General features: G+C 41.8%; 1 protein-coding gene and 1 long non-coding RNA gene across 2 annotated transcripts; one reads left to right on the top strand and one right to left on the bottom strand.

Annotated features, from left to right (window-relative positions):
- Positions 1-5,416: 5,416 nt before the first annotated feature.
- On the bottom strand, positions 5,417-5,946 carry LOC133209679 (uncharacterized). Its single transcript, XR_009724732.1, has 2 exons — positions 5,883-5,946; positions 5,417-5,827 (listed from the first exon to the last, which is right to left on the bottom strand). It is a non-coding gene; the product is annotated as an uncharacterized LOC133209679 (long non-coding RNA).
- An 11,772-nt stretch (positions 5,947-17,718) lies between these two features.
- OTUD1 (OTU deubiquitinase 1) lies at positions 17,719-20,703 on the top strand. Its single transcript, XM_061351667.1, has one exon. The coding sequence runs from the start codon at positions 18,153-18,155 to the stop codon at positions 19,491-19,493; it is 1,341 nt and encodes a 446-aa protein (XP_061207651.1). The 5' UTR covers positions 17,719-18,152; the 3' UTR covers positions 19,494-20,703.
- Positions 20,704-22,151: the final 1,448 nt, after the last annotated feature.

Below are 22,151 nucleotides of genomic sequence, written 5' to 3'. Positions count from 1 at the left end.
TTCAAAGATTTCCACATCTGGATAAATAGTTTATGATCTCTGCCTTGAATATCAAGGCAGCAAGGTCAGCACAACTGCATCATAAACATGTCTACATTACTGATGAAGTGTTACACGAGATAGATGTTACTCACTTAATTTTTCTCTGTAGTGACTATTTCCCAACAGGAATGTTTCACTATGCACTTTTGAAAAGGAACATATATCTATTTTTTCAAATAGTCTATATAGTCTACAGCACACTTTTAACTCTGCTTAAAAGATTAACAACTTAACAACTCTGCTTAAAACATTACAGTGATTGCTAGGAAGATTCCACAATTCCTATGAACAGCCCCCCTCCCTCCCACCCCACCTCGTTTTACACTTGGTTTTGGATGTTCAAGTGATGGCACTACATATCATTATCCAGGAATGAAGAACAAAGTGAAAAATTAAAATCTTTACTCTCGGTGTTGTCTTCTTAATAAATCCTGTAGTTTCTTTCTTTACAGTAGCTATCCTTTCCTTTACTGTTAAAGCCTCACTTTTGCCTTCCAACCACCCGCTTCAAGCTATGCAACATTCTTGAAATGCATTATCATCTTCTGTCACTTGCTCAGTGTTTCCAGCATTCTGATCTCCTCTCACATCTTATTAAAATTCCTCAGCTTCACAGTTCCACATATCTTTTCTGTGGACTTTTCTTCTTTGCTTCACATTTCTCTATCCTATTCTTTGAAACATCCACATGATTAATGCTGGTCTGAACTCATTCACAAGTGCACCTGTTCTTCTGTCCCTTCAGATGTCCAGGAGATCATTCATTCTGCAAAAAACACATTCCTTTTTCCTTTCAGGATTCTCTATGATTTTCTATATACTGTATTATATAGTAGACACTGTTAAAATGCTGTACACAATTTCCACTACATATCTCCATTTGACCTTGCTGTGTAAATCCAATAATAGAATAATTATAGCGAAATATTTTTACTCAATAAATTTCCTAACTATCCAAGTAAAGTAATTTAATATTTTTCTTTCTATTTCTTTTTACTATTGGATTTGTTTTGTCAAGAATAAAAACTCGCATGCTCCATTTGAATGTGGGGAAGAAAGATGAAATCTAGGCTCCATATTTTCTAAACTGGATAATTTTTACTGTACCAGTTACAGCCTGAACTCGTTAAGAAGAAAGTTTGTGGCATAGTCCCTAGAGGGCAGTAGAAAGCCACCTGCAGTGCCGAGAATTGGTCCTCATTCTCTAACCGGTAGCCTAAGAGCTCAACTACAGAATTTTCAAGACATTTTCATTTTTTATTGAACCAACCAAGCAGCATTTTATGTGAATTATTTACTATGTTTCTGCCTCCTAACAGACCCAATCACAGACTGTCAATTAAAGCAAGTTCTCTTTATTTGCTGTGAATTAGCATGTTCATTTGATTTACTGCCTTCCATAACATGGAAGAGTAAGTACTGAGTGCATATTTGGGTCTAATCCTACACTGCTTGAGTATTTTATAGTCAATTGTTTTTCACTTGTCAAGAAATTAAAAACTCTGCAATTTTTGCTTTCTTCCACTGGTATCTATAAACATATTTATGTTGTACTAACTATAATGTTACTCGTCTAAAACTAGAGTATGCAAAACTGCATAAACTATGTAATAAACTTTCTTATTAACGAGTTCAGGATGCAATCGGTATAATAAAAATAATTCAAATTAGAAAGTATGGAATCTAAATGTCATCCTTCTTGTGCCACGTGCAAATGGAGCATGCACTGTAAAAACTCAGCATCTGTTAGTCAATCATTTATGTATTTACAAAGATTTGAAGCCTGCTCTTCAATTTTTTTCTTCATATTGTGCTTGAATGGTACTTTTGTAGAAGCGCAAGTCTTGCTGTAGTGAACAAGCTAAAAATTAAAATCTTAGTGTTATTTATTTTCATATACAAAGTAAGCTAGTCAAAAGAAAACTACAAATAATCCAGTAGTCTGAGATGCTGATGGCTAGATTCACTCACCTTAATGAGCATCTAATACATTTTTACACCCTATGGTATCCTCTTTGGTCTACAACAGTCACTTTGGTAGGGGTCTCTACATGTGTCAGAGCTCACAGCTTCATACCCATGCCTTAGATATCTTAGGCTGTCAGTGGGAGTTTCTATCTGCAAAGTAAATCACCTATATTTAGGTGTCTACATAAGAACCAGGTGAGTAAGTTTCTGTTACAGGCAATGAAGTCAATGGAACTTGACTCAGTTGTTCATGCACACATGGTTTACTGTCAGATGAGGTATGAAAGACCTCTTATGCACGGCTGACAGACATGATGGAGGGCTAAGGGAAACCTGTCCCTTTCTGAAACCAGAGACAGAGGCCAACTGGCATGTTTTTAGGCTTTGCCACTGACTACAAAGACAGATCTGCATTCATGATATGGGAAGTTCAGATGCCCTGCTCAGGCAAAAATACCCCCATGCGACACTTAAATGTCGGTTTCTTAATCTGTGAACTGATTCTCACCCCAAATAACAAATTTGACTGTTAAATAGAGTCTTGGGGAGCCTTCTATAATGAAAACAAGAAACATTGAACTATAATGTTGTCTGATGAAATTAAGTAATGATATGAAGAAAACTATAATTACTTTTGCAGAGCAAAGCATAAATTATACAAAAGCACCAAAACGAACATATATTGCTATGTCAGAAGTATCAATGACATCTTTGCAATGTTTGTTGTAAGCACCACTCCATTGTATCACTCCTGTGTATGATAAAAATTTGAAACTGACATTAAGAAAACGATTACCCATGAAATGGAAGATCTGAATATACAATATTAAGCATATATTTCACTAGTCACAGGCAAGGAAAGCATAATGAGAACTGACCCTTCATTTAAATATACCTTGTTTCCAGATTACAGTGTTCTCTGTGAAACTAAACCCTCCTCCTCCAAACCTCAGTATTGCATACTTTAAAGATATTTGGATTCAGTATCTGACAGCCAGAGAATATTTATGCAGGAAAGATATTTAGCTTTCTTAAAAATTAACTAATTTAGGAACACTCAAGTATCTGCCAGATGGTAACTAGTCAGATTCTGCAAAGGAGACCCACACATATGTATCAATACAGATATCAAAATGTACACCCAGGAATGATAAAAAATTATTTATAAACCCTAATTCAACATTCTTAAAGTATTTTATGCTAAAAAGAATAAAAAAATGTGCATTTTAAGAAGAAATGACAGAGGAAGTGCTAAAGGAAATGCATTCTGCTTGACACTGGCTCAGATGAGCAAAATACTCTGAAGTCTTTCAGAGGTGTGAGGTAGAATGAGATATTGCTTCTAAAATTAGTATCAAAAGCATTTCATTTTCATTTTAGTTATCACTTTATATGCCATCCAAGAACTAAAAACAAAAGTGGGGTTGTTCTTTTTTTTTGTTGGTTTGGGATTTTTTTTCCCCCAGTAGGAAATCAACCTTTTCCCACATGTTATTTTATATTCCAAAACACCTTCCGTTATAATTTCTTACACAGCAAAGGGATAGATAAAACCCCCTCACTTGATAGGACAGATCTCCCTCTGCAGGTCTCTAGAGGAACCTGTCTTCCATCACAAATTGCTACGGTATTTACGTTAAGCAGACTGCATCGTGCCTTCTTTTCTTTTTTTTGTACATTAAGCAGTGTTAATCCCTACATATTTTTCTGATTCAGATAACCAAGTAATGCAGTCTCTAATTCATCTATCAATACTTGTATATTATTCTATATTGAAAACAGAAATATATATAATTTAGCTGAAATAGGTATATGAAGACAGCTGAAAAGCCAAAACAGATTCCTCAAGAATTACACAAAGCAAATGTCAGTGACAAAAGTACACGCTCTATAGCACAAGGAAGGCTGTTATGATACTTTCCTAATTTATACTGCATAGCAATCACTAGGTCCTTTAATTCTAGTATTTCTTTGATACCTGTTTGCTTAGCATGATCAGTGCTGTAATATCCTGGGTTTTAAACCATTTGAAATGCAAGGCCTGCAAAACCAGACAGAATTGAAACAAAAATTACTTGCAATATTACATTACTTGCATTAAGCTAAGTCTTCTGTTAAAAATAGAAATTCAGAGGCTAAGTGCTTATACTTTTATCATTTCAATTGTCTGACTTTTTTTAAGACAGAGAGGAGTTTAAAAGAGTGTAATAAAACACATTATCAGTTTTTTTCAATGCTTGTTTCATGAAGACTTTTTTATTTAAATAACAAATAACAAAAAGTTAACCAACACTAAACATTATGTTAAGGAACATAAAAGAAAATGCTAAAGAAAAGAGAGCTTCTGCAGTAAACAGGCTATTTTCAGTGTTCTGTAGAAAAATATTTCAGCCTAGAAATCCTGGACTGTATATCTGGTTAGGAGCTAGATTTTCTGTCTCACTGGTAGATTTGATTATTTTGATACTATACAGAGTCTAAAAGATGTTAATACTGTTGCATTTTAAAGAAAACGTTGCAACATTGGATTGTTAAAAACATAACATTTGACTCTGTTGGAATTCCTTTTTGCTAGAAACAGATGGTGCCAGAAAATTCTTGCCCAGCTCTATCTAATTACCATCAGTCATTGCAACTGGGCAAATACCATTCAGTCAGAGATGTTCTGAAGACCTCTTTATTTTGCAGACTTTTAGATGTATTCCAAGTACTCGCAGCTCAGAAAGCCAACCGTATCCTGGGTTGCATCAAAAGGAGCATGACCAGCAGGTCGAAGGATCTGATCCTTCCCCTCTACTCTGCTCTCATGAGACATTGCTTGGAGTATTGTGTGCAGTTATGGTGTCCTCAACATAAGAAGGACATTGAGCTGTTAGAGCAAGTCCAGAGGAAGCCACGATGATGATGATCAGGGAACTGGAGCACCTCCCGTATGAAGACAGGCTGAGAAAGCTCGGCTGTTCAGCCTGGCGAAGACTGCGAGAAGACCTCATAGCAGCCTTCCAGTATCTGAAGGGGACTTGTAAGAAAGATTGGGACAGACTTTTTAATAGGGGTGGTTGTGACAGAACAAGAGGTAACGACTTAAACTGTAAGTGGGTAGATTTAAACTATTTATAGAGAAGAAATTATTTACTTGGTGGTGAGACACTGAAATAGGTTACCCAGAGTGTAGATACCCCATCCCTGGAAATATTCAAACCTAGGTCGGATGGGGCTTTGAGCAACCTGGTCTAGTGGAAGGTGTCCCTGCCCATGACATTGGGGGTGTGGAAGTGGATGATCTTTAAGATCCCTTCCAACCCAAATATCTCTATGATTCTATGCAAATCTCCTCACTGAAGAAGCTGTGAACCCAGCTGTAAGGCTTCCGTGTAAGATGCACAGCTCAGCCAAAAAGTCTGAATTACCGTGGGCTACATTTAATTTAGTGCACAAAGAGATTACTTTCAATCACAGCACAAACAGATTCTTCCGAAGCAGAAGTGTATACAAGATACCGTCTTATCCTTGTCAGTCCGTAGAACAGCAGCAAAACACAGGGCACGTTCTCAAATAGGTAAATCAGCTATTTAGGTGAAAGCTCAGTGCGTAACCGCCCCAAGAGCATTACCAAGAGCAAAATTCAGGACATATTTGGTTTCGCGTTCAAAGCATCGTGAATCGAGTCCCGTTAACAGCATCTGGTGTCACTCCAGACCGACCGGGAACCGCCCTTGGCCCCTGCAGCTGTAAAACCAGGCGGGATCTCCACGGAACGGAACTGTCCCCATCCAAGCCAGGCTTCATACAGCAGCCCGCCGCCGCCGTAGGCAGCCTGCGGCGCAGCGGGACGCCAGCTCAGGCCTCGGCGACCCGCCACCACTCCTCACGGGTGCTCGGGCCCCGGCTCCCGCAGCAGCACGGCAGCGCCTGCGGGGCCGGGCGGAGGGCCCAAGACCGCGGCCCTCTCCCCTCCTTACCCCGCCGGGACGCTCACAGCCAGCCGGGCCGCCCCCCGCGGCCGCTGCTATGGAAACCGGCAAGCTCCGCACGCCGCGCCGGCCGGAGGCCCAGCGACAGCGACACTTCCGCGCGCGGGCGGCAGGAAGTGACGTATGGCGCAGGGCCGTGTGGCGTCGGGGTGCGTCCAGTTGGCGGCTCCGGTGTGAGAGTGCTGCACCTTCCCCCTAGGATCTCACGCAGGGGCTCCGTCATGGTCCCCGTGGGCGCTGCTGCCTTCAGCGGCCCGCCCGCCCGCCCGCCTGGAGCAACCCGCACCGTCTGGTTGGCCTCGGAAGCCTCCCCTCGACGAGCGAGTTCGTCCAACTGGAGCGTCCCATCTGCCGGGAGGCAGAAGGCTTTTCTTTCATTTATCCCTTTTGCCGCCACTCAGCTGTTGCGCCACAAGCGAACTTAGTCCCTCTTAGATGTTTCTCTTACTCAGCACGCGTTAGTCTGCTGCAGGAACCTTCTCCACTTTCACCCAACCTCGCAAGCATCAGGTTTCCTATTGCAGCTGAAAGTGCTGTTAAGTTGAAAATACAAATCGTCAAAGCCTCACTGGAGAGCAGTTACCTGAGGAGGGATTATACACTCAAGGTAAAGTATTACAGGGTTAAGAAACATTTTCCTCGCATAAAGTTCTAAGAATGCCTCATCGAACATGGCACCCTAATGCAGCGATTCCCATCGCACATGGACCATCCCTGAACTTCATCCACCTCTCCCTCCTCCAGTCTGAAAACTGAGGTGAGATGTTCAGATGGGTTTCTTAAGCTACACAAGAATGAGCAGAAAATGAGGAGGAAATAGTGGCTGAGGTGCTGTAAGTAAAAGAAGAAGAGATCTTGAGCAGTTTATGACTGCAGGCTAGAAGATGATGTCAAACATAAGCCATTATGAGTGGCCTGTTTGCTTTCATTGTAATATAACAAACCTTGGCTTTGCCATTCTGGTTTTTGCACTGGGAGACAGTAGTGTGATGACCAAAAGCTATGCACAATTTTCTCATAACTCTTCCTTAACAGAATTCAATCAGAGAGTATGGGATAGCTGGAAGAGCTATAAAGTTATTAATTAGGTTTTGAGCCTTTCAGTATCTGAAGGGGGCCTGTAAGGATGCTGGGGAGGAACTCTTCATTAGGGACTGTAGAGATAGGACAAGGGGTAACAGGTTAAAACTTAAACAGGGGAAGTTTAGACTGGATATAAGGAGGAAGTTCTTTACTGTAAGGGTGGTGAGGCACTGGAATGGGTTCCCCAGGGAAGTTGAGAATGCTCCATCCCTGGTGGTGGTCAAGGCCAGGTTGAACATGGCCTTGGGTGACATGGTTTAGTGCAAGGTGTCCCTCCGAATGATGGCAGGGGGTTTGGAACTAGATGATCTTAAGGCCCTTTCCAACCCTAACTATTCTGTGATTCTGTATTCGATATGTTGTGCTCTTTGACCTCAATAGTTACTAGTATTTACACTAAAAATCAGTTCAACTTTGCTTAAGCTCAAGTTACAACTGCAGAGATAGCAAGCATATAATATCAAAAATCACATCAATGTGGCACAACTGTATAAATATAGAAGCAAAATAATGATTTATCTACTAGGAGCTAAGGATTTTTAAAGAAGGTGACTGCTTCTAATGGAGTTGAATTTTGCTAAGATTGACACCCGTGTCTGTTCCTTGTGATACATAATTTTTATGGACCAGGTTACAGACTTGGTTTCCTTTACTCAAAAGAATAAATCACCATTTGCAGTATTTGGAGTGATTATCATTGAGAAAACCACTTCAACTTCTGTGAATCTACAGAATCAAGGATTTATGTGGCTTATAGGAAAAAGTGCCTTTATTTTCAAGAATAAAAATAATTTTATTAATTGCTCCTTTTCTGCAGCAATGTCTTTATAATAGTGCACAAATGTTACTAAATACAAAAAGTCACATGCTGAGTAGTAATTTAAACTGATACTTGTAACTCAGATATTCTTCTCAGGTGTTATCTTCCATTTAGAGAAATGGTAAAGGTAATAGAGTGAAATGCAGAAACTGTTAGTTGGCTTAAAAAGACCATTTGTAAACCCTGTATTTTAGGTCACATTCCAACGGTAATAATGCAGAGAAGAGTGTATTTTGGTTTGGGAAAAAGTCCAATTTGCCACTGAATACATGGAAAACATTTACTAACATAAGCTGTAGTGTGAAATGGCAAAAACTGCCACAGAATTACATCAAAGCTTTTATGACGTGTAGGAATCAAATTACAGGTTAAGAAAACTTGCTTTCTTAATCCCATATATTGCTTTGATACATATGAAAGAAACAAGTTGTATCCAGTAGAGGAACTGACCAGAAGATTAACATTTATTTCTGAGCGCTGAAAGACACTGAAAAACTAAACATTTCTGTTTATGATGTATTTCATCCCATGTTGATTGTTTTCTTACTTTTGATTACAGTCAGGTTGTAACTATTCTAACTACTGTCTTTATGTTAAGTAGCTCAGTGCCTCACACCCTGATGACCTACTCTAGTTATAACAATCTTGTTTATTTAGAAACATCTTTGCTGTCTAGCCTGGTCAAGGATGGCTACTGATGGCTACTGTTATCTCATCTGAGATAGCAATCAAACATTTAGTCTTCATTCACCAAATTCCCAAATTCCCTGAAATGGATTTTACGATATTTTAACCAGGTAGGTACTGCTGAAAATGGATTTGGAATGGTACTAGTGCCAAATCTTAAGGAATAGTATTTATGGCGTAATAGAATACTGGTTTTGACTTTGCAAAAAGAGTTTAGTTATAATCTTTAAAAATGAGATCCTATTTGCCTCTGGATTGTGTCTTCTCTCTCCAGGAGTGTTTCTGTATCATTGGCTGGGCCTTCTGCTTTCTGTGCAGCGAATGCTGTGGCACCACAAGGGAGAAGCTGGGCTTCTGCATCAGCACTGCTCTTTTGTAACTATGGCTTCCCACTCAGTTTAGATGAACTTGACCTCTGATGTTTACAGTTGCACATACCATCTTCTTAAAACAAGCTACAGTATTTAGGGTACATTATGTTAGAATGGAACAAAGCTTCTGTGGTTCCTTGTGATGAATCTGTTAATCTATTTGGCCTGTAAATGTTAAGTTTTAGTGACAAGATGGAGCTGGCAACACACAATAAGCTCCTCTTCTTCCCTTCCAGCTACCTCAGGGTTTTGCTTCAGATTCTAATTACGTGATCATTTTACACATTCTGTCTCCTTCCACTGAAGTCATCATTATAGAATCATAGAATAGTTAGGGTTAGAAAGGACCTTAAGATCATCTAGTTCCAACCCCCCTGCCATGGGCAGGGACACCTCACACTAAACCATGCCACCCAAGGCTTCATCTAGCCTGGCCTTGAACTCTGCCAGGCATGGAAAATTCACAACTGCCCTGGGCAACCCATTCCAGTGCCTCACCACCCTAACAGGAAAGAATTTCTCCCTTATATCCAATCTAAACTTCCCCTCTTTAAGTTTTAACCCATTACCACTTGTCCTGTCACTACAGTCCCTAATGAACAGCCCATCCTGAGCATCCCTATAGCCCCCCTTCAGATACTGGAAGGCTGCTATGAGTTCTCCACACAGCCTTCTCTTCTCCAGGCTGAACAGCCCCAACTTTCTCAGCCTGTCTCATCAAGAGTTAATGTTGGTTCATTAATTTCTAACCAAGTCTCCAAGGTAACCAGGTTCATGTGCTAACAGTTATTGATATTTTTCTAACAACCCCAAATCTCTTAGTCCTGTATTACAGAGAAGCAAACAATTTTCTAAGTTAGAGTGAGTCCAATGCAAGTATGACAATTAAAACCATGCACATTTTCTATTTTTTCTTATTATCTGAGCCATGTTTGTTGACCTAAGAAATACAATATATCTATTTTATTCTCACTGGCTTTGTTGGAAAAAACGAACAGATCTTCAGGCATCTTCAGATCCTTCTGCAAGTCTGGTATAGCAGCAGCAAACTTCATAAGAGAGAGATGTGCTTTGTTTAAACTAATTAGACTAATTTCTTGGACAATTTGGAAGAAAAAAGTGTAGCAGCATTTTCAGAGGGGAGTCGTATTTACAGGAAGAGAATGACAGATCATAAACCCCCAGGAACAGAGATAAATGGAACAAAGAAGTGGACACGATATGATTGCACGTTAAGATTAAAGTCTTAACCAAGCTATTGCCCTGCTGTTATCATTAAACCATAATGGTCTTCACATTCATAGGCCGTCCTGATTTCACCGCGCTGCTGCTAGTATATTGTTACTGGTATCCTTTCACAAAATTATCTGCAATTATGTCATATCTGAAAGCCAAGGCTGTGAGTCAACACTAAATTTATTCACTGACAGTTTCTTTTTAGCCAACACTGTCCTTCAATTTTATGAGCCCTTCTCACTCCCTGTATTTCATCTGTGATGTATTTATAGACATCCCTTCTCAACCTTCATTAGATAACACAAGCCAAGAACAGTTAGTCTCCTCTTGTTAGACAGTCACCAGTGCCCAGATCATTTTAATTCCCCTTTGCTCACATTCCAGTCAAAATTCAACATCCTTAAGTGATGTTCACCAGACATGCGTATGATATTCCAGAGGAAGTCTTACAAGTCTTATCTACAAAAAAATACTTATTTCTTATAAGTCCTTTCTATAAGAAATACTTACTTTGGATACATTCTCACCTGCTGTGTTCTATGATTCTATTTGTGCTTTTGAAAGGTTCATCACATCAGAAACTACAGTGATTCTGCAGCTGAATAGAATATGTGGTTCTTTCACCTGTCCTGATGGTTTCCTGCATACGAGATTCTGCTAATAATAACAATCCTGACCTGCCACCAAGTGCACGCTGTTTCATTTTTCCACTGTTGAATTTCATTGTCACATTATGTCTGTTTCTAGTCTTCAGAAGTTACCCATATAATATTTCAAAAATCTTTATTGTAAAAATGCTGCTCAGCTGAGAGTCGTTAACAAAAGTCTGTAGCACACTAGTGCCAGTGTAATTAATGAAAATACTACAGTCCCAAGACAGATCTTTGACAACTATACTACTTCCTTTCAGTGTAACAATTCCTCTAAATTATGTTCAGTAATCTCTCCCTTAGCAAGATAAGATACGCTAATTCCCTATAGTAACTTTATATCAAATTCAGACAGATGTGCACAAAAACCTCTCTTCAGTTGAAGGGCCCAGGTCTGACAGTAAACTGATTATATTTGTTTCCTACTCTGAATTACTAATTGACTAAAGCTTAATTTTCATAAAATTGTGCTTGCATATAAAAACTTGAAGACTGTTTATGTTTTTCATGCATGGATAATATAACTCTTACAACTAGTGCTTCTTTATAACAATTTTAAAGTTTCAGTTGTGCTTGAGTAAGTACTGAAATCCCTAAAGCACTTCAAGAGAGAAAATGAAGAACTGAAAGTTGTTAAAATATTATTTTAAAATTTCTATAAATACTCATAGATACAGATACTCAGGAACACTACTTTGTATTTCAGGATAACTAAACTAAGTTAAGATTCCATTCTGATTGGAGTTACCAGTATAAATCCACTAACTGGACTATCTATTTCTGAATTCTTCCAGTGAAAATTACTTTAGATTCGGGCTCATTGTTTTAAATGCTCTTTTAAATCATCTCTTGTCACTTTAGAACTTTGGAAATGTCAAATCAGAATAATCCATATTGTACATTTAGGTATGGTAAATTAGATTAGGAAATGCTTAATTATTTACACTGAGTAGGATGTCACGGTCAGGATGTCATGCCTCCTCTCTAATGGCTCTACCTGTATTAATTTTTATTGTTAGATGGTGGAGCTAAATAGCTGTGATCTGACCTTGCTGTAACAGTTAGCTCTGTGCTGCACAGATGGAAACAGAGCAGGTTTTTAATTGTGATGAGGTAAATTCTCTCTTACATTTCATCAGAGCCAGGACACAACTTGCTGAGCTGGTTATGTAGCACATAACCACAGCCCTTTCCCACAGGAAGGACTCGGCAGTGGAACAACAAAAGTTAGGTAATGCAATTACATGCTATTCCATGACTCTCAAAGCGTGAATGATGAAATGTGGTTTTCTGCATTGCTCAGCTCTCTGTGTGAAGTGATGGTTCCTCCTTTTGCTGCTTACTGATGGCAGAAAGGTTGGGAAAGCTGTGCATTGCAAGGTTGTGGATGATCGAGGGGATGATACTTGCATCCAATCACTGTGTTTCCAAAATCTTTCTGTTGTGAGGCCACACATGGAAGTGCTGGCTATTTGCTACCTCAACGGAGTACTTTTTCACTTCAAGAGTAGGGAGCATTGTACCTTCTTTTCTACCACAGCTACTTTATGCTTACACTTTTTATCAGGATTAATCTATTAATAATATTTCCTGTAATTGTGAGTGGTGGCTTCCTGCTTCTGGTATTTCTGTATTACCCGCTTCTCCTACCTCCTTCACAGTCTGTCCTTGTCAGAACTCTGTTCTGCTCTTGGCATTAGCTAAAATATGTACTTTCCTCAACCCTAAGCTTGCCATTAACCAACATGAAAGTGAGAGAAGATGACAATTTGATTTCCTGTAACTGATAACAAAATATAGACATTGCAAATACTCACAGCATTTATTAAAATAGAGGAGATGACCCTTTCTAAATGTCATGCATGTTATAAAGCTTGTTTGCATCACATTATTACTACTTTCTTTTTTTTCCAGGGGAAACAGCATTGTAGATCCCCCCTTTTTTTTTCTTTCCGTGGTAGCATCTTAAGGCTCTATGCACAATGACCACCACAAATGCCATCCACACTTCTGAGTAGAAATGAGAGACGTGACCTGCGTCACTGCTCACATTTAGAGACTCACTTATCAAGTGGGATACCACCCGAGACACCTAGATATGAGCAAATGTCTATATTTATCACCAACAGCCCTTTTTCCACAAACTCTTGCCACATGATGTCATTGCATGGGTTACCTCTCTAATGACTAGTGCACCCATACAGTGAATAAGATTTTAATAAGATTTTAACATAACAGTGTATCAGAAGCTGAGCAACAAATTGTGAGGCAGTGCTCTCTGAGACACAGCCCTTGCTTTACACAGCTTATTGACACGTTGGAAGTAACCATGGATACTTTCACTTTTCATGTTAGTGGTATATTTAGGGTTGAACAAAGTAGGTAGTCCAGTTAATGCCAACACTTAAGCCATCACAAAGTAGCTAGCATCTGGAGAAGAAAAAAGAGAGTAAGAGTGGGAAAGAGCAGAAATGGTTCTTTTGCTAGTGCTTTTGGCTTGTCACATCTTTACACGTTCATTAACTTTACCCTCAGTAAGCTACCTGCAACTTGGTAATTTTATGAAAGGATGTGATATGATATATGATATGATATAATTATATGATTGATATGATCACCTGCAGGTATCAGAGGATAAAACTGGTGATTCAGGAGGCTCCTACGTGTAAGTTCCAGCTTATATGTATTCCCTGTATTGGAAGATGCTTGATACATATTTCTATTTTCTATTTTTTATTTTTTTCTTCCTTGATAAATCACTTCAAAACTATTAATAAAACTTAAATATTGCATTTTCCAAGTACATGCAAAGAGCTATTAATTCATTAAATACTTCAGCCAGAAATATCTTTGGCTGAAGGGCTGTTATGCTGGCATAAGAAAAGAAGACACTGGAAACGCTTATTCGGTGTCATTCAATACATCATTAAAGCTAACTTCTCCTCCCTTCTTCACTAACAAATGTTCCTGGTGATGTAATTAATTTGTTCCTTCTATGTCAGTCATGTATCTACTACACATTAAAATTAAAAGTAGTTCCATTCTCAGGCATGTAGTTTTACGTCAGTGAATACCACTGTTGTTCCGCAGCTGTTCTTGTGATCATGGGTTGCCTTCTAAACAATCCAGACAATTCCTGGAATGTGCAGCGTAACCAGTGATAACACTCTTGTCAGGAGAAACTTTAACTACAGGAGATGTTTATTACTACAAAGACTGTTTTGAGATCTATTCTGTATTAGCAAAGGACTGTACATTACCCTATAATGAGTGAACCAGAAGCCCATGGTCATTACGCCCAGGAAGAAGGTGAAAAGGTGTCTCCTTACTGTGTTCTCACTTTCCATACCCCTCTAGTGCCTGTGAGGCCACAACATGCAGGCCACAGTGACAGAAGTGGCACATGCAGGAATATTCTGCAAGCAGTCCATCTGTGCTTCATGTTTGATACAGGCCACACTAAAGTTGGGTTTTTTGTTTGTTTGGTTTTTGTTTGTTTGGGGTTTTTTTTTTTGTTTTCCCCCATGGAATTAGCTGCAGCTTTCTATGCAGCTCACAGAAGCAGCAAAACCCCATCTTCTGGTAGCAAAAGGCACTAAGGCACATCCACATGCCCCCTGACTTTTTAGATACTCTTTCATTGAAGACATTCAAATTCTGCCTATCAATTTCTTTTACACCAGAACTGTATTGATCATTCCTCTCTGGAGCAGACCACAGTTTAGGATGTGATTGTTAAAACCAGATGTAAGAAAATTACCTTTCAGGTAAGTGCTGATTTCTGGTACCTCCTAATATGAAAGTTGAAAACCAACCATGAGATGCTTGTATTGCAGCAGTTCGATGGGATTTTTGTCATTGATCACCCAGAGAGACTGCATGCCCCCCAGGCCAAGTACATGTGACTAACTCTGGGTGCTCAGTTATGGAAAATACTGGTTGCACTACATCGTCAGTATTTAATAACAACACAGGTAAACCACACCACTGTGAGCTTCTCTTTCCATTTACTTCACAAGGGAGGTAATAAGCATGCCCAAAGTCGTATACTATTAAGACAGTGATAGAAATGTTTGTTGTGTCTGTCAGTTACCTAGTAACAGATTTGGATCATTTTAACCTTATTAGCAAGCTTACCATGTGCATTTTAACTGGAAAAACATCTGTTTATAAATGAAAAGAGAACCAATGAACAATCTATCAGCTACCATTACTAAGATCTGCTTGTTCATATAGCATGTATTGTATGTATCCTTGGCTTTTTGCTCAGGGATAAACAAGTTTTTTCTCCAGACTATGCTATAGCAGAGCATCAGAATACTAACATGATGGTAATTTGGGTATACATAAAAAAACTGTTTCTTTCTTCAAACAAAGCACCACAAGCATCGTACCTCATTGTAACCATCCATCAGAACTAAACAGCTGCCCAGTCGTTATTGTACCACTGTTCCAAACAACCTGTGGTTTTCGAGAGGCATAACAGTCATTAGTGGGAGTTTCTGTAACATCCTTGAAGAAAGAAAACTGTGGTACTGAATATTCAAAACACAGCACTCATTTAAGACAGAAGCACACTTATTCTGCTGTCTCCATCTCTAACAGAAAGAGCGCTAGAGAGTTGCCTCTCCCCCCACTCTCTGTTATTAGACTATTTAAGACTTTAAACCCATCACCCTGTACTCAGCTCTGACATTTACTAGCAGACAGAGCAATTCACTAAACAAAACCACAGAGATACCTTTTATAACTAGGAAATGAAGGCAAAAAGGCTGGTGGGCATGGAGTACTGTACATCTTTATTATATCAATGAACAAACTCACAATGAACAGCTACTGGCACATTGAGAACTCTCTAGGAGGGGGTAACTTCCAGTGATTTTACATTAAATTACATATCAATACACTACACCACATTTTAACTTGGGAATACCTTACCAGGTTTTGACTAAGAAGCAAAACTAGACAAGAATCTTTCTTTTGCTCCAAGCCTTCGTTTTAAGGAGGGGAGTTTTCAATTTACCAATCTGATCAATATATATTCCTCTCCATGCAGTGATTAGTCCAGAAATACTCTCTGAGCTTGCAAGCTATATTTATAACAAAGTTCTGAACATTCTGAAATGCAAGAGTCACTCTGTAATTTCAGAGCAGTTGTAACCTCTTATCCCCCTGTAACAGGCTGCCAGAAATGCTCCTGCCTAATGCCCATCACCATTTGTTCTGAAAATATCAGCTTTCTGGCTGTATCAGGTAAGTCAGGACTTCTGGGCTTTGATTCATGTCTGATGCACCTCTTGCATTTCAACTCTGAAGGCAATGATTTTGGACATAGAGTGACCTTGTAATTTTTTATCAAGAGGTTCCCAGTAATGCGTGGAATTAGCTGCTGTGTTTTATCCAGAATAAAACAGGTGGATGTGAAGACTGTTCCCAAAAATATCCACAGTTTTTAGCATGAAGGATTTCAGCATTTTTCCTTCAACATGCAAGTTAGCAGAAGGGATCAGAACATGTTTTCTATGTAAAAAGAATGGAATTCCATATTGTGTTCCTGGTAGCCCTCGAATGAGCTGCAGAAATTGAAGATGGGAAATACATCCCTGGACATGGATCCAAAGGACTACCAAGGCTCCAAAGAAACAATCACTCTTGACTCTGCAGCCTCTTGCAAGTGATCTTAGTTACATGTTTTTAATTAAAATAAATGGAATAAGGAAAATATTTTATTTTCAGAATATCCTTTTTTTTTTTTTTTAATTCTGCAATCTGTTTGGATTACTAAAGCATTTCCAAAGATATTTGAGACTCTGGAATGAAATCCAGAATTTACTTAATTATTTTTAACTATCACTTTGAAATTACATATATCAATACACTGTATTTCTATTTTGGTAGTAATAAATGTCTGTGTTAGCATCTGATCATAGTATAAACTGGTGTTCCTTGGTCAGCAAGAAACGTCATGCTTGCCAGAACATCATCAAATCCAGTGTGTACAGATGACATCATCGTTCATGGACAAAGGGTTTGATATTACTTTATATCACAGCTAAGGTTAAAAGGCATAGCTTAATTTGAAGACACTACAGGTATTAACAAACCAATTATCAATGATCTTTATGAGACCTGTATTTTAAATTTGGTGTCTCCTGTTATTATGTGACAGTTTACATCATACTCTCTGTATGCATGCACTACTATTTTCTGAAGTAGGGCTGCAGGTGGACAAATAGCAACTTGTGTCAGAAAACCGATGAGTATTATTCTTAACCCTAACTGCAAATTATGAATCATGACACTGATTATATGTTGGCAGAAGCATAATTCAGCAGTAACATGGATACAACACAGCATCATAAACATAGGTAGAACATCTCCAACAACTTATACTTGATGGTCAAGTCTAAATATCAAGCTGCTTGGCTGACAAACTGTTTCATGAGAAGTTGCTTTCACTGCCTCCTGTGGCATTTCTCAGGTCGGCCCCCGAGCACACCCGGCGCAGTGTTCCCTCTTGGAAGTCTCCCCAACACTCCCGTTACCAAGCGATGTCAGAGCCAGTGCCCAGCCCGGCACAGCAGCAGTGACATACCGAATCCCCACAGGAGACTGCAGGCATTTTCCCCCGGAACACTTCTCAGACAGAAGCACCCATCCTCACCGGCCGACCCGCGCCGCCAGAGCCGCTGAGCACCACTTCCCCGACACCGGGGCTGAAGCAGAGAGGAGAAGCCGGCCCCGCACCAAGAGCCCAACCCAGACCACGCTGAGCACCGCCAAGTCTACTACACACCGCTCGCCCCTCCCCGACAGCGGAGGGACCCCCACTGAGGTCCAGACCCCACGGAGGCCCTGAACCCTCACGCCCGGCGCCACTGACAGAAGAATCGCCCCGCCTCTACCGCGTCCCCTTCCGGCAGGGGACCGGACTCGATGACGCCACATCACTCAGCCCCACCCCGCGCACATTCCAACGTGCCTTGTCCCTGAGGTAAACACGGCGCGGCCCCGCCCCCGGCCCGGCCTCCAGCAGCTTCCAGAAGCGCCCGGGCGGTGCGGAGGGGGTCGGGCCGGTCTCGGGCGGTCGGCAGTGGCGGAGGTGGTGGCGCAGTTGGAATTGCCGTGTCCGCGGGGCGCAGCCGGCAGCTGGGCGCGCAGGGGCGGGGCGGTGGCGGGGGGATTGGTGGGGGTGATGCCCTTGTTTATTTTTACCCGGGCAGCTCATCCTCTCCGGCAGCCCCAGCGCAGCCCCCGCCGCCGATCCCCGCCCCGGCCCCGACGGCGCCGCCTATAAAGCGCCGCCCGCGGGGAGCAGAGGATGCAGCTCTACAGCTCGGTGATCACCCATTACCCGGCGGGCGCAACAGCCACCGCAGCCGCCGCGGCCTCGCCGAGCACCGGTGTCTTCAAGGTCTCCTTATCGCCGGGATCCCCCTCCGCGGAGGCACCAAGCGCAGCCGCCGCGGGTCCGAATCCGGCCGCCGAGAGCTCCGCTAAGGACGGCTTCGTTCCCGGTGGGGGAAGCAGCAGCAGCAGCAGCAGCAGCAGTAGTGCCACCGCCGCCGCCATGCCCGCATTCTCCTCCTGCCTGGAGGTGATGCCGAGCGGCCCTGCGGCGGGCCCGGGCAGCCGGCCGGCGGGCGGCCCGCAGTACAGCACCTGCGCGCAGGTCACTGTCAGCCGCCGGCGGCCGCTGGAGCGCATCGTGCCCATACGCATCGTGCAGCGAGTCGAGTCCCCCGGCGAGTTGGTCCCGGCCTCGCCACGCAGCCGGGCTTGGCTGGAGGGCATCTTGGAGAGCATGCGGCAGGCCGGGGGGGACGGTGAGGCCGCCGCGCTGCCGCCGCCCGCCGAGGAGCCCAGCAACCGCAGCCTGCGCTTCAGCGAGCACTGTCAGGCGCTGCAGGCGGTGGCCGCCGGCGCCCAGCCCGGGCTGACACCTGGTTGTGTCCCTGCGGAGCGGAGCCGCAGCCCCGCGCATCCTGCCGCCGGCCCCACGGCCGGGGAGGAGGAGGAAGAGGACCGAGCGGATCCCGCTGTGCGCAGGGTGCCGGGGGGCAGGCCGGAGCGCAGCGAGAAGCTGGCTCTGTACCTGGCCGAGGTGGAGAAGCAAGACAGATACCTGCGACAGAAGGGCCGGTTCCGTTTCCACATCATCCCCGACGGGAACTGCCTGTACCGCGCCGTCTGCAAGGCGGTGTACGGGGACCAGCGGCTGCACAGCGAGCTCCGCGAGCAGACCGTGCACTACATCGCCGACCACCTGGACCACTTCACCCCTATCATCGAGGGCGACGTGGGAGAGTTTCTCATCGCCGCCGCTCAGGACGGGGCCTGGGCCGGCTACCCGGAGCTGTTGGCCATGGGGCAGATGCTGAACGTGAACATCCACCTCACCACAGGCGGCCGGCCCGAGAGCCCCACTGTTTCCACCATGGTTCACTACCTGGGGCCCGAGGACCCGACACGGCCCAGTATCTGGCTGAGCTGGCTTAGCAATGGGCACTATGATGCTGTGCTGGACCGCATGTGCCCCAACCCAGAGTACGAGGCCTGGTGCAGACAGACTCAGGTACAGCGCAGGCGGGATGAGGAGCTGGCCAAGTCCATGGCGGTGTCCTTGTCCAAGATGTACATTGAGCAGAATGCCTGCTCTTGAGACCCCCTGGATGGCAGGCTGGGAGCTTTGCTGCAGGGACTGAGACAGATGGAAAGTGTGCTAGCTGTGATGGTGATGCCTTAATCCTTAATGAAGCAGCAAGAGCACCCCAGACTGAGAAGAACTGTAGATTGTGGGGGGAGTAAATGCAAACGTGTTGTAATATTCTGTTGTAAAAAACACAGCCTCGGATTATTTGCAAGCAGATTTTCCGCATATGTTTGTGTCTCCCCACTGTCTATTTTCTATCAGAATGTATTTTTTTGCACAATATTTTTAAACTGTTACCTCCATCTTCTACACATGACATTAGTATCTGGCTTTCAGCTGTACAGCCAAAAACGTTTGTAAACTGTTTTTGTAAATAAGGCTTATGATGTAACAGCTATTTTTTGCTGTGTTTTTTACCCATAAACCTTATATTTTTACCAAATGAAGCTGATGTCAGACTAACCCTTCCTAATGATGAAAGCATCGTGGGTATTTTCTTGCAAAACTAAAACAATGTTTTTTGTAAAAGTGCACCAAAGTGTGAACAGATTGCTTTTCAGAACAGTTGCTTTCTCTGCCTGGAGCACAGAACAGGCCCTTTGAGCCAGTTAGAATGCAGCTACACATGAACAGTACAGGGAGCAATTGACTCTTCTGTATTTAATTATTGTTTTGAGTAAACTGGCCTCTTGTTGCCTGGTTGGCTTACCCTCTGCTCCATTTATATTAGTTATCTGTAATAACAGAACATTAACTTGCAATAGAATGTTGTGACTAGATAATAGTCTCCCACTTCGGCAGTAATTGCCTTGGCTGCACCTCGGTGTTTGTGTTCTTGTTTCTGGGGTTATGATGTCTTTTGTATAAGCCCTGCTTGTTTTCTGGCACTGGTATTGCACCAACAACTCATTATCTGATCACAACATTTTATTCACTTGGCGTTATTTTCTAATAAATCAGGAATGGTGTTTGTTCTACATTATGGTTTAAAAGGAGGAAAAAAAGTATTGAGGTTTGTATGGTTTGCTGGGTCAAACATTTGGATGTTTCAATCTTAACTCTGTCTTCTACTTTCTGATTAACTTGTTAGATATATTTATTAAGTAATGCAGTTTGTACTTTTTTATTTTGTAATATATTGTGATTTTGGAATTTATACTGTATTTGTATAATAGGAATATTCACAGCTAAAATGGAATGAATAAAGAATGTAATTTTACTTGTGATCTTTCTTTCCACCCTTTCTATTCCTAGTGTGGTGAAGAACTGCAGTTGTGTTCCCAAGACCCATTATTTAGTTTCTCTGCCATAGTTTCCTCAATTAAGAGGTGGGAGGAAGGGCATGGTACTACACAAATGTGAACCACTGATAATTTTGGTGTCTGTGAACATGTGAAAGAAATGCAAGCATTTAAAACCAATTGAATATCTGTAAGATTACAGATCTTGGCATATCTCTGCACATAAGAAATATTTTTTGTATATTAATTTGCCTTAGGAGGGGAGTTCTCAAGTGTGGTACCTGCACTGGTCATACCAGTGGTTGTGATGGACCAGCTCTCCGTGGGGCTGTGTACACTTGGGCTTGGATTGCGGTAATTGGGAATGGCCATTCTGCAGCTCCAAATTTTAGATTTCCCTTGTCACGACTTGTATCTCTCAGCCCTCCTCACGTGAGTTGAATAGAGCATTTCCATCTTGTAAGGGGAGTGAAAGTTGTTAGACCTTGCTTGGTGTGCATGCATGCAGTTACAAACCTACCCCTGATCTCAAAATGCTACAAGGCCACCCTTAAATGACAGAAGGGTACTGGGTTAAAATTAGGATTATAAATTAACTAAATACCTGAAATGCAGCAGTCTTCATTGAGCACAGTCATGCTACAGAGCCGCGGGATTGTGTTTATTTTGGTGCTGTTTTATGTGATGCAAAGGGTAGACTTAAGTTTCTTGTGTTACTTCCAAAATACTGGTAAATACAGATTGTATTTTCCCCCATTCTTTCTTCACACACAATCGTGTTTCTTCCTTAAAGGTCAAAAGTGGTAAAACCCTGTCTTGCTAGTCCACTATTGCTTAACTTTACTGAATCTCTGAAAAGCTGAGTTCTGAGGTGAGAGCCAGGCGAAGATGCAGATATGGGTGTTCATAAGGACAGAGATAGTTGAGAAAAACTGTTACTTAGGTGGGTATAAGCACAAAAATACTAATACAGCGTCACTAAATATCAGTGATGTGCTTGATTGATTAAAAACTTTGTATCTACTTGCTTACCTTTTGGGTTGGAGATGACGATTTCATTCACAGTTGTGGATATCCCACACTTTGTTTTGAAAAAGTTTGTTTAAACCTCAGGTCTTTTAAAATTATGATTTTTGGCTACATGACTTGGGTTTACAAATTTTGATTGTGTTTTGCTACACCTTAGAAACCCTCATAGAGTAAGCAAAGCAAAGAAGGATTGATACTGTATAGTGTTCACTCTGAGAGATATATTTTACACTAAAATATCAACAGTAATGTTAAAAATGAGCAGTGCAGAACCGTGGGTAAGTTCCCATGGGGTTCATTAACAATTTTGATGCTACTGCATGAAGTCACAGGGACATGTGGATAACTTTAAAGAATTTAAAGAAACTAGGCTACTTGTTGAACTAGCTTGTGAAAA

Source organism: Neopsephotus bourkii, unplaced genomic scaffold (assembly GCF_033783945.1).
Source record: "Neopsephotus bourkii isolate Nb327-2 ecotype Australia unplaced genomic scaffold, CSIRO-AGI_Nbou_v1 NB_53, whole genome shotgun sequence".
In the NCBI taxonomy this organism is placed as follows: Eukaryota; Metazoa; Chordata; class Aves; order Psittaciformes; family Psittacidae; genus Neopsephotus; species Neopsephotus bourkii.
The sequence above is the reverse complement of the archived record's forward strand: the minus strand, read 5'-3'. Positions and strand labels throughout refer to the sequence as shown.